This window comes from Dysidea avara, chromosome 10 (assembly GCF_963678975.1).
Source record: "Dysidea avara chromosome 10, odDysAvar1.4, whole genome shotgun sequence".
Classification (NCBI taxonomy): Eukaryota; Metazoa; Porifera; class Demospongiae; order Dictyoceratida; family Dysideidae; genus Dysidea; species Dysidea avara.
This window is the reverse complement of record NC_089281.1, coordinates 18,903,330-18,916,140: the sequence shown is the minus strand read 5'-3', so window position 1 is coordinate 18,916,140 and position 12,811 is coordinate 18,903,330. Positions and strand designations below refer to the sequence as shown.

The window sequence follows — 12,811 nt, the reverse complement described above, 5'->3', positions numbered from 1 at the left end:
TACCCAAAGCCCGAGGGCCGCAGGACAGAGGGCTGCGGGTGTATATGTCAGAAAAATCCCAAGCAGCCATGGTACAAGTGATATATATCACTTGGGGCGCACTCACCTAATAGGTGAAAGAACTAACGAGAACTCATCCCATTTGTTTTATACAGTAGCATCTGAAGATCGATCGTGGTTTTTAAGGTGGCGGTATACCGGAAACCCATCTAATGGGAAGCCTTATGAAGTGAAGCCATAATATTACCACAAGAATTTGCTTTATTAGATCACGCGATTACACTTACGTAATAATAATATGGCTACGTTGCGTGTTAAAGCGCGTGGCTTTGTTGTAAGAAGAAATTCATCGTTGTTTAATATGTAGTAGTAAAGAAGACATTCACAAAAGTAAGTAGAGTAGTATAGAAACTTAGTTTAAGGGGATTCGTATCCTTTGCGCGAAATTTTGGCGGCAAGGGTAATTTGTGGTTTTAGTATGGTATCCTAAATGGTGAAGACGGCTTTTCTACGTCAAATTTTTCTAGTATACTAGCTTTAAATCCTTGTATAACAAGATGCAGTTGTGCAACAAAGGTGGGCGAAGGGCGCAATACCCGAAAAAAAATTTCCGTGTACGTAATCCTGGCACTACCGTCCACTTTTCATAGTTGTGGACGCTTGGCACAAGGAAACTATATAAATAGAATGATGTCTGCTTACGCTATTACTATGGTAAACTCATTACGCCCTAGGCATTGCCTGGGAAAACCTGAATAACCCATCGTTTGATCCGTCTTGGTATAAGGCTGCGAGTAAATTGACGTGAAGATGATTATAAAAGGGGTTCCTGAATTGCTCTGTATCCGCATTTCCACGTGTTTTAGCAGTGTGAAATTTCTTATGGCAACAGTGTAATGGTCGTGCTAAAACATGATACGGCATATAACTTCGTGCACTCTTTATTCTGTGTTTTATGAATTTTATAAATCCATGTATCGATTAATAATTTTGCGGTTACCGCCACCTTAATAGCGTGGGCTAATAGCCATCAAAACGTTGTCCATACGTTAAAACGTCATTAATACGTTACTATGCTTCAACACACAATGTTAGAAAACTTACGATTGTGGGATGGAGTTTATATTGTTATCATTTTTGTACTAAGTTAAGCCAACTAACTTCGCTATTGGGACAGTAAGTAAGTTATTATATTACGTTAAGTACTTGGGACTGTAAGTTACTGGCCTATTTCAACGTAGCAGTAGTAGCTTTGCTGTTCCGTGGTCTGTTAGAAATACGCATCCACAATCGCCCAAACGATTATTTTATGCCTTCATTAACCTTTAGTAACAACCAACTACCCTATCTTAACAAATGTGCTAAGCTTAGCAACTACTACAAAAACGAGTCCCACAATACAAAGCTCTATGTCGCTCAATATAATGAGTCAAAGCGCATCAATTCTTTGAACTGGCTGGGTATCAAAGTCATTGGCAAACCGCTTTCCCATGATATTGCCCGGGCAACATGCGAGTTAAACACCGAACGGCGCCTTTGAACACCCATGCTAAAGTTGTATATGTATGTATGTACGTATGTACGTAAGTATGTACGTATGTACGTATGTACGTATGTATGCATGTGAAGCATTTGGATGTGCTTTTACTATTATACTGTATTGAAGCCATGTGAGTAAATAAACACTGTCTTGATTATAATAAGGGAAGCTGGTCCTGGGTGAGGCTAGGAGACTCATGGATGCAGGTCGTATATCTTCCTGCAGGGTATCCAGACTAACTCATATTAATTGTGGTTAGGAAATTGTGTGTTGATCTGTAGCTCATTTGTTTTCCTCTAAAGGGTGCACTTGTGTTGGAGCTGTTAGCCTGTGATATAGGCCTTGAGAACACTTTCTATTATATGGTCACATGCTATTATATGTATGTGTATGTAAAGCCCAGATTTAGTTTCTTCTTTGTGATTCCAGAGTGATACCCATCATATAGTACAATAGTACTGTGTAGCAGGGACATTGAAGGTGTGGGGGCAATCCGTGATATAATATAGCCCAAAACCCTGCCACAATTTTTTCTCACAACGACATGACAGTATTGGTTGGGTAAAACCAAGTCCAAAAGTGTCTTAAGAACGACCCGAAACGTTTCCGGCAAGTTGCTACAGAATTGTTTTTAAATTTAGTCAACAGAATTTTCTACTGCCTGCCTGCCTGCCTGCCTGCCTGCCTGCCTGCCTGCCTGCCTGCCTGCCTGCCTGCCTGCCTGCCTGCCTGCCTGCCTGCCTGCCTGCCTGCCTGCCTGCCTGCCTGCCTGCCTGCCTGCCTGCCTGCCTAATGCCTTCAGTCAAGCATAGTGGAAAACTGGCTACAGCTACAGCCCTAATTCTTTCGCAGAAACGCTTCTAGCTTGTTTAAGAAAAAACTTTTGGTATATTGATAAACATACAATGCTTACGCTATTGTCTTACCTTTTATCCTTCTTTACCATGGCCATCAGTCAAGGTTCTACCACTGAGTGTTAATAGACTACAGTACGGCTTCCATTTACCAGTATATATTACATCAAACTATTTGAATACGTGTGGTCACCAGGTTGCACCAAACTATTTGAACACACTCTACGTGACTCGCTGTTGATATTGATCAATGAGAGCAACTTGCAGCGAACTATATAGCAATGTGTAAGTCAATAAATATAGTTTATTTAGTAACAATGTTAAACCGAGTCAGGTCATCCAGGTCCTGCTTTACAGATTATTGGGTCTGACCCCACGTTTTAAATTAAATGTGGACGTGTTACTACACGTCATAGCATAACCCTGCTTCTTTCGTGAGCCATGCCCACTTACGTAAATTACTGTCTGTAGACATATGGTAGCCACGCCCATTCATCAGTCTGTAGGTATGCACGAATCCACATCCATTATTGTCTGCAGGCTTATGTAGAACCACGCCCACTGATCATTTGTTATTGTATGAGTTGTAATTTAGTATAATAGTGCTATGATTAACTCTTAAAATATTGTGACTGGTTTTGTAAAAAGCAGGCTATTTAGTGGTCATGAGTTTGCAAAAAAAAAACCTAACAAGTACAAGTACACAGAAAATTCCAAATTTTTCTGTGTACTTGTTTGTTAACTTTTTTTTGTAAATAATTAATATGACTGGTGAACCCACACATACCGCATCTGAAATGGTGCCGCGCGCCACAATTATCGTCTGAATTTACTCTCTAAGAAACATGGCACACCCTATACCAAGACACTTTCACTAATGCGATGTTCCATCTCTTTTTTTTTACTCCGTTCTGCCATCCTGGCTATTTCCGGGGCAGTAGGACCATAAGACCTGTACATGTGGAGCGTCCCACTACCTCTGCTGGACTGCGCCTGGCAGAGGTTCAGCTTGACTCATCTGTTTAATGTGTTTATTTTATTTTGTATCTGTTTAATGTGTTCGTGTGTGTAAAAACACAGCTGATCATATTACAAAAAAACAATTATTGTCTGAAAAGTGAAGTATCCATTACGCTTCGTTGTCAGCTATATTCAACCCATTACGCAGCATTTTCGAATCAAGAACTGTTCGAAAAGCACCTCTGCACACTGAGATGCATTGCAAAAGAAATGATGCCGCCCGCCCCAGTTATATCAATTATCGTATAAAAAGTGAAGTATCCATTACGCTTCATTGTTGGCTGTGTTCAACCCATTACACAGCAGTACGAATCAAGAACTATTTGACAAGCACCTCTGTTATCAAAATAGCCGCTATGAAAAATATGGATGATTTTCATTACGTGAAGGGAAGCCATCACGTGCTATCACCAAATTGACACTTTTCGCTGTCAGCAAAGATGAATGGGCCACAAAGGAGGACACTAGTAAGTCCATGAAGAATGCATTGTACGTACTACGGTATGCCAAAAGGCACCTGTCGGGATGAAGCGACGTCGAACAACGAAAAAGTCAAGCCCGTAGATGTAGTCGTTATCGAGTTACGCTTGTCTGAAGGCATCAGTCAGTCAGTTACTTACTTACTCAGTCAGTAGAAAATTCCGTTAAATAAATTATTTTTAAAATTCCGTAGCAACTTGTTGAAAGCGTTTCGGGTCGATCTGAAAGCTTGTTTGGGCTTAGTTTCACCTAACTGTTATGGTATGGTGCGTATGCGTGGAGGGGGCTGTAATAAGAGTAAACCGCTGAGTTTGTCTACTGTGGATGTTAGTGTGTATCCTTCGTGCCACGCCGAATCCTGTCACGTAACAAATTGGGGGCTTGTCCGGGAGCACCAGAAGACAAGTTGTTTAAAGATTTTGGTCGCGGAGACATTTGTTTTCTACTTTCACTGCTCCCTCGTGTTCACCCTGTCCGATTCTAACCACAAGTTTTTAATCTTTAGTACCGGGCGAGTGGTACCTCAACAGGTGTGAATAGTTGTACAGTTGGTGTTGTTGTTCGTGTGTTTCGACTAGGCAGGATTTGTTGTTATCGGTGCCAGTGTGCATTATTTGGAATTACAAATTTGTAGTCAGACAAATCATTCTCATCGTTGTTACTCTCATCGTTCCTATTACATTGTTGTGGAGTGGGTAATTATGTCGTTCTCAGTAGACTCTTTTGTAAAATCGCCCAGTCTATTGTCCTTAAATCCTTTAAAGAAGGTGGAGCTGCTCTCCCTTGCTCAACACTACAAGTTGGAAGCCACTCAAGCTATGAAAAAGGGTGAAATTCGAACATTGATCATAGAGTATTTAGTTGAGGAAGAGATCGTGTCTGAAGATGAAATACCATCAACCACTGATACTATCGAACTGAAGAGGCTAGAACTGCAAGACAAGGAGAAGGAGCGTGAAGCCCAGTTGAAGATGGAATTACGAGAGCAGGAGCTTGCTCTGCAGTTGAAACTTAAGGAACTCGAAATTGCAGCAGCTTCTACAGCTCCACCTGTACCTCGTACCAGTCGACAGGCTGAATTTGATGTGACTAAGCAAGTACGGTTTGTTCCACCCTTCCAGGAGACAGAGGTGGATAAGTATTTCTTGCATTTTGAGAAAGTTGCGTCAAGTCTGTCATGGCCTAAACAAGTTTGGACACTACTCCTTCAGAGCTCTCTGTTAGGTAAAGCCCGGGAAGCCTATTCAGCCCTATCGATAGAACAGAGTTCTGACTATGACACAGTGAAACGCTCTATTCTCAAGGCCTATGAGCTTGTTCCTGAGGCCTACCGACAGAGGCTCCGAGCCACCCAGAAGACGAGTTTGCATGGGCAAAGGAAACTTTGTTTGACCGCTGGTGTACCTCTAAAGGAGTTGATGGAGACTTTAACCAGCTCAGACAACTGTTGATGATGGAGGAGTTCAAAAACTGCCTTCCTAGTGATATTCGGACCTATCTGGATGAACAGAAGGTAGACAATTTACATGAAGCAGCAGTTTATACTGAGGACTACTCCTTGACACATACCACTTCCTTTGGAAAGCCCCATCCCTGTGATGGTAACTCAGCAGATATAACACTTGAATTAGCTAAAGGTGGTCAGCTGGGTGCTCTTATCACCAGTAGCTTTACGGGTGGAGGCCCATCAGGGAACTACAGTAGCAACCACCTACCTGCTGGACCAACATGCTTTTATTGCAGGAAGAAGGGTCACATAATGTCAGAGTGTCAAGCCTTACCAAGAAAGAACGAGAGGTCTGAAAAGCCTGATCTCATTGTTTCCCCAAGTTTTCAGACAGACCATAAGAAGACAAGTAAGTTGCCAGATGAATACACTTCATTTATTTCATGTGGTAGTGTCTCCTTTGTTGGCTCACAAGTGGAATCTCCAATCACCATTCTCAGAGATACTGGTGCGACGCAGTCTCTGATATTAGAGGGTGCCCTTCCTTTCAGTTCCCATTTGGACACGGGAATGACTGTGTTACTACAAGGAGCAGAGTTAGGAACTTTTCGTGTACCACTTCATAAGGTTCACTTGAAGTGTGGTCTAGTGACTGGAGCTGTAGTTGTCGGAGTGAGACCTTCCTTACCAGTCCAGGGTGTGAGTCTCATACTTGGTAATGACTTAGCTGGAGGACAAGTGGCATGTATTTCCAATGTGCCACAAAACTCAGTGTCGCCAACTGTTGCAGCAGAGCAAGTCCCAATGAAGGTGTATAGGGTCAGTAACAGTAATTCACAGCAGGATCTCAGTAGAGAGCAGATCGGGCGCGTTAGATGTTTGCCAGGAAAGAAAATGGTGGACAACCAAATTTTCATAGGGCGGTTACCCAAACACATTTGCAGTAGGGACTTGGAAGACATTTTCTTTCCCTATATGGAAAACTGACACGTTGTGAAGTGAAACAAGGAATACGACTAGCTTATGGTTTTGTTGAGTTTGAAAACAGAAGAGATGCTGAGGATGCAATACATCTGGAGAATGGCAGAGAGATCATGGGTACTAGGATAGTTGTGGAATGGTCTAGAGGACACAAGGACAAGAATAGCATACGTGGTTATGATCGATATGACTGCCGTATTCATGATCGGAATTGTTATGACAGAGGAGGACGAGATCACAGATACTCTCGAAGGAGGTCTTATTCATGGTCACCACCCTGACATAAGCATCACAAATACCGGTGACTGATTGACTTGTGCATTTCACTTAGTTATTAACCTTTTCCATACCTTGCTGGTGTATTTAGGTCTTTTATCATGTAATTTTTAGACAACTTTAATTTTTATACCCACATGTGTGTGCGTATACCTTTGTTGTGTGTAGGGGTAGTTTTGTAGGGGGGGAGTGTTATGGTATGGTGCGCATGCGTGGAGGGGGCTGTAATAAGAGTAAACCGCTGAGTTTGTCTACTGTGGATGTTAGTGTGTATCCTTCGTGCCACGCCGAATCCTGTCACGTAACATAACCAATGCTGCCTGATCATCGTTAGGGGAAATTGAGGCTGTTTTTTGGGTGATATTATTTCGTGGGCCATGCCTTCTCCTTTGTGGTCCCTACTATACACTACTATTGTAGTGTATGATAAGAAAAAATTAGGAATCAGTAGGGATATTCACTTCTTATTGTGTTACAGTATTGGACATTACGTACTACTCTGATCCAGCTTGTTTCAGTACTTTTTATTGCAGTACTATACACTGTCCCTACTCTAATTTAAAATTTCTAATTTTTTCGTATACGTACTTGTTGTTTAAGTAAATTGCACATGTGCGCTATTTTGAATCTATCGTTAATAATGTAATCTGCTCTTTTCTAGCAACAGAAATAGACCTCAGAGAGATCAGGTGGGTACCATGATGTTTGTGGCCTATAGGTAATACTTTTAGTGCTGAGCAATAGTAAAAATTTTACTATCACGATAGTTACTCATTAAATATCGTGATAGTGAATACTATCCTGATAGTTTATGAACCACTTTACTCTTAAAGTCTTAGTTCTATACAGTAGCTATGATTTGTGGTCATATAGAAAGTTATTTTGCATGCACAGGACATTTGCTAATTAACTACGTGGGCGGTCGATGAATATGGACTTTTGGTATAGCTTTTACAGGCCACTCCTTTGTAAGAAAGCTGGTAATACCAACTGTAAAACAGTATAAAAGGGTTGTTAATACCATTTTAATGCAGATCTGAGCTTATCATAACTATCACGATAGTGATATCCCTACTATCACGATAACGATAGTGATTTACTATTACGATATATATCGCACTATTGATACTATTACTCAGCTCTACATACTTTACTTTTTATTGTGTTTTAAATACCACATACACTGGATTAGGGGCTTGCTATTGTAATAAAATTTCTTCTTATCTACAAATATTAATGATTATGGTGATCAATGGTTGAGCTATGATGGTTAACCTATACTTTAAAGTCTTCCCTTAGGCGGTTTACTTTGAAGACATGACAAAATAGATGTCAAGAGTTGCACATTTGTGTTTTATACTGGTTTTTGTAAGGTGTGCAAAAAGTAGAGCTGTGCGATACTGTTGATACTACCTGGTATTGTGATACCAAGTGGCAATACTCTACTCCTCTAAGATTTGGTATCATGGATATTGGTCTTGCAATTGATTCGAGTCAAACGTATTTCATAGGATCCTATATATTAGTGGTGTGTGATATCAGGACTTTGATATCGATATGATATCAGTAGATAATCAGTAAAGTTTCATGATATCAATTCGATTTCAATCACTAATTAAATAGGGTGGGCAGATTAATTGCATGGGTGGCCGATATTTGTAAATATCCTTTAAATACAATAGGTTCACTAAAACCATTACATAGCACTACTAACAAGCCTAGGAAACTGGTAGGAAAGCTGTCAAAGTGGCTAAATTGTACAGAACTGTGACCTTCATTTCTAGTACGATTGCACAATCACAGACCAAAATACTGTAATTTCTAGATATATCATTGATCAATCGATAAAATATCGAGATCAACATTTGAAATATTGAATTTGATACAATAAAAATATAGAAAACCTATCACAATATCGATAATATTTCTATATATTGCACACCTCTACTATATATGATACAGTACCGCTTAAATGTAAAGTTGTCTCGTGAGAGAGTGAGCAATTAAAAACTCACTAATTAAAGGGCGTGGCACCCATTTCGCTCACAATTATTCATACCAAATGAAATGTGATGAATACTTGCAAGTGAAACGGGTGCTACGCCCTTCAATTAGCGAGTTTTTAAATCACTCTCACAAGATGACGTTACATTTGAGCAGTACCGTACATAGGTTGCATCTTCATGTACTAAATTATGAAAAGGTCAAATTTTATCTGAACGTTATAGCTTGGTTATCTCATGTAGGTCACTAAATGTGTAGTATTGTTACCTAAAGTATATTGTGATACCTTAAGTCATGATATGCAAACTTAAGGTGGTATCACATAGTTCTAGCAAAAAGCAGAAAAATTAGGTCCCTAGGAAAATTAAAGAAATTAGGAGGACTTGTGTTTTACGAAAGCATAGTTAAAAGTGAAATGCCAAGAGCGATGGGCAGCTATAATGCAAAAATTGTGTGCTTTCAATGACTATGCATGCCTAAAAACTCCTTTTCTTTCTTCCTGTCTATCTGGCACACCAGCTTTCTTAGTTGCACAACACACTATACCATGTGTCTTGATCGTTACTGTGTAATGTGCAGGTGACCCATGTAAGGAGACCACAGCAACAAGTTGTTAGCAATCCTACACCTCCAGCCAAGACTGCTACTGCTACTACAGGTCACCATAACAGATTACTAGTGTAGTTGAGTATTGTACTGTATCTATGTGTATCACCAGTAACAATATGCGAGACCTAAACTGTCTAGTTTTTAAAAGAAATCATATCAAAAATGGTGACCAAGAAATGGCTACATAGGTATTGTTGCTTGTATTAGTGATCAGTGTCATTGGTTGACTGCCATTTTTGATATGCAGTGAAACTGTCACCTGAATTAAGCAGTTGCCTTGTATTATGGCTATAGACACAACAATGGCTACCAAAGAATTTATTTATGAAATTGACGAGCAGTTAGTGGCTTGTTTTACATTTCTTAAGTTAAAATCCTTAGTATTAGGCCACTGCTAGTGTATGTGTCATCAACATTTTCCTTATCATTTGTTTAGCTGAATGTATCCATTATAAGCAACTTTTTTGCTAGTAACTAGTTAGACAAAGCGAGAAGGTTGCATCTGAGTTGTGTGGCTATCATCTACAGTAATTATTTTGTTTACTAGCCGCTTACTAGAGGTATGCGATATATTGAAATTCAATATTGTGATATGTTTTCTATATTTTTATCATATCAAATTCGATATTGCACATGTTGATCTCGATATTTTATTGATTGGTCGATATGTCGAAAAATTGCAGTATTTTGGTCTGTGATTGTGCAATCGTGCTAGAAATGAAGGTCAGTTCTGTGCAATTTAGCCACTTTGAAAGCTTTCCTACCAGTTTTCTAGGTTTGTTAGTAGTGCTATGTAATGGTTTTAGTGAATCTATTGTATTTAAAGCGTATTTACAAATATTGGTCACCCACGCAATTAATCTTCCTACCCTATTTAATTAATGATTGAAATCGAATTGATATCGCGATATTTTACTGATTATCTACTGATATCATATCGAAATCAAAATCCTGATTTCACACACCCCTACCGCTTACCTACTTTGGTACAAGTTAGAAACCAATATTTTGATACACTTATAAGTTTTTGTTGAGGAGAAGATTTGAGAAAAATTTATGATTCTATAGGAAAAGTAGTGAGGAGGACAGTGGAGCAGAGACCATCGTCTACTACTACCAAGTCAGTTATTTCATAGGTAGCATATAATAGAGAAGTGATGTCATTGCTGTTTCAGTGTTTGTAGACTACAACTGAGGGTGTTTAACAGTGACAGAAGGTTGATCAAACAGTTCCAGCCAACTGATACATTAGCTGTAGTGAAGGGGTGTGCTGCAGAGGTATGTGAAAAATAATCATCTCATCTCCTCCACTGTTTTTGTATCCCTGTCCTGTTGTAGTTGGGTTTTGACCAGAACCCCACATGTTCACACATTTTCAAATTACATTCTGTTATTTATTTACTTCATCACAAGGTAAACTATTGCTGATAACTTGTGTCTCTTTGGGAGCACCGGCACTAATACGAATATTTTTAAACTTCTTGTCATTATGCCAAAGTTTTTGCCATTGGCATCTTCTTTCATTGCAAAACAAATTCTCAAATGTGACTGTCTTAGCAAAAACCCGTCTAGTTCACACAACTTCCATTTTTTTCTCAGTATTATCTCTAACGTCCAAGGAATGGATCACCAAAGTTTCATGGCTTGAAATTATGTTTTGAAAATGATCTGACAAATGCTGTTTTGGTGGTCGGACATACTCAATAATACTTTCTAAAAGTGTTCAGACATTAGCCAGAAATGGTTGGAAAATGTAAAACGGCAATGCCAGACAATAATTCCAGGCTCTGAAGTTTCGGCCTATTGTGGTGAGTAGTTTGGTATTAACTTGCACATATGCACATGAAGGTGGTTTTACTGGAGAAATGACAATTTTGCTTACATCTATCTTATCGCAAACAAATGCATGTGACTTGTATACCTTTGAGGCTACAGAAATGAACCACAATCTCTATACATGAGCAGGTGAATAAGATGCTGTATAGTTTTAATCGATATGAGTCTTTCTTCTCTGACTCGGAGTAATAACATGATAAAAACTTGCATTTTTTTGTTTGTACTGTAGCGTGCATGATTTTGCAATTTTTAAAAATATTTTGTTTTCTCAAAATGCATGCTTGTGCGAACTAGGCAGTTTTTTGCTGAGATGATTACAGTTACTGTATGCGCAAAAGCAAGAGCACATAATAAAAATAGGGAGGGAGAGTGTCCAACTGCCAATACAGCCTGTACAAAATCACTAAGTATTATTGAACAGACAATGATCTTTGAACAAATTAACACTTTAACTGATGATAGAGATCTGTTGATAGGTATTGAGTGCTTTTGATAAGTGTTGAATAATGTAAAGTTTTTGCTCTACCAATGTGTGGATTGTCTATAATACACAGTGATTCTGGTTGAAGGTGTCCTAGTTAGACACTCTCCCTCCCTATTTTATTATGTACTCTTGGCAAAAGTTTAATGGGAGAACTTTTTTGACAAATTTGACAATTTGCATTGCAATTCATCAAAATTTTCCCTCTTAAACTTTTGCATTTAGTGTATTTGTCAATACAATATTGAACCATTTCGTCAAAATTTTCCTCATCAAAATGCTTGTTAAAATTTTACCTCGTCAAATATTTGTGCTATTATGGTATTTAATGGAAATTTTTCACAGTACTTTTACATTCTTCTGTAAAATTAGGCTTGCACAAACCAGATCCGGTCACAGTTTACAGTACCTTAAGCATGACTGTTCTATTAGGAGTTTGGTATGCCACTGGATACTATCATACTGGAGAAAGGTTATCCTGCTTACACATACAAGGTGGAGGATGAAGTTAAGTCATTGAATGAGTTACAGTTAACACCAAGTGCTATACTAATAGTGAAACACCAAACAGTAAGTCAGTTCCCTAGAGTGTATATCCTATGACAACATGTTTGTTTACTTGCAGAAAGGATCAAGTCCTTTTCATTTACTGTCCTGGATACTTCAGCTGCTTATGCAGTTACTTATGCTAGTAGTAGTAAGACCACTACAGCGATTGACAGGTGCTGTGTTTGGATCATCCAACAATTCCACACTAAGTCAGCCTCCTCCCAGGTAGTTTGGTAACACATAAAAATGCCTAGCCTTTAGTTGGGAGGTATTTTGTTAGTGGGTTTACTAGCAGCCATGACAATCCTTGAAATCCAGTTATTAGGGAATCTTCCGTGTGAGATGGGAAATATTTTGGCCTCAGTTACGAATGCCTTCCAGGAGTACACATATGTCTTGTAATGTTATGACAAAATGTCTATGGTAGGTCTGATAACTCATGGAGGAAGAGGGGAAATGTGACATCCTTCAGACAAGAAGATGATGATGATGATGACCAAAACACTTACAATGGAAACTCAACTCAACAACAATAATGTGATAACGTCACACATGAAGTGTTGTATCAAATCTTGCTGTGATGTTCAAACTACACGGCTTTCATCTTTGCATAGATTATTAGTGACTATGGTTATACTGTAATTTGCTTTTGCTCTTTGTAAAATAATTTTCGTTTGCAAAACTTGTACAAAACTCTTTCACAAAAATTTTTACATAAGATTGAATTACTCTAA

General features: G+C 38.9%; 2 protein-coding genes across 4 annotated transcripts in view; both read left to right on the top strand.

The window, feature by feature from the left end:
• Nucleotides 1-12,811, top strand: part of LOC136236549 (UBX domain-containing protein 1-like) — a 224,576-nt gene that overhangs the window by 3,427 nt on the left and 208,338 nt on the right. The gene's annotated exons all lie outside the window — the stretch shown is intronic.
• Nucleotides 1-12,811, top strand: part of LOC136236545 (UBX domain-containing protein 4-like) — a 22,090-nt gene extending 9,279 nt beyond the window's left edge. For all 3 annotated transcript variants that reach the window (XM_066026734.1, XM_066026737.1, XM_066026735.1), the window contains exons 8-14: nucleotides 7,260-7,287; nucleotides 9,182-9,260; nucleotides 10,280-10,331; nucleotides 10,387-10,489; nucleotides 11,961-12,098; nucleotides 12,154-12,302; nucleotides 12,505-12,811. In XM_066026734.1, the coding sequence (XP_065882806.1) occupies nucleotides 7,260-7,287; nucleotides 9,182-9,260; nucleotides 10,280-10,331; nucleotides 10,387-10,489; nucleotides 11,961-12,098; nucleotides 12,154-12,302; nucleotides 12,505-12,613 (658 nt within the window). In that variant the 3' untranslated portion in view covers nucleotides 12,614-12,811. The remainder of the gene's footprint in view (nucleotides 1-7,259; nucleotides 7,288-9,181; nucleotides 9,261-10,279; nucleotides 10,332-10,386; nucleotides 10,490-11,960; nucleotides 12,099-12,153; nucleotides 12,303-12,504) is intronic.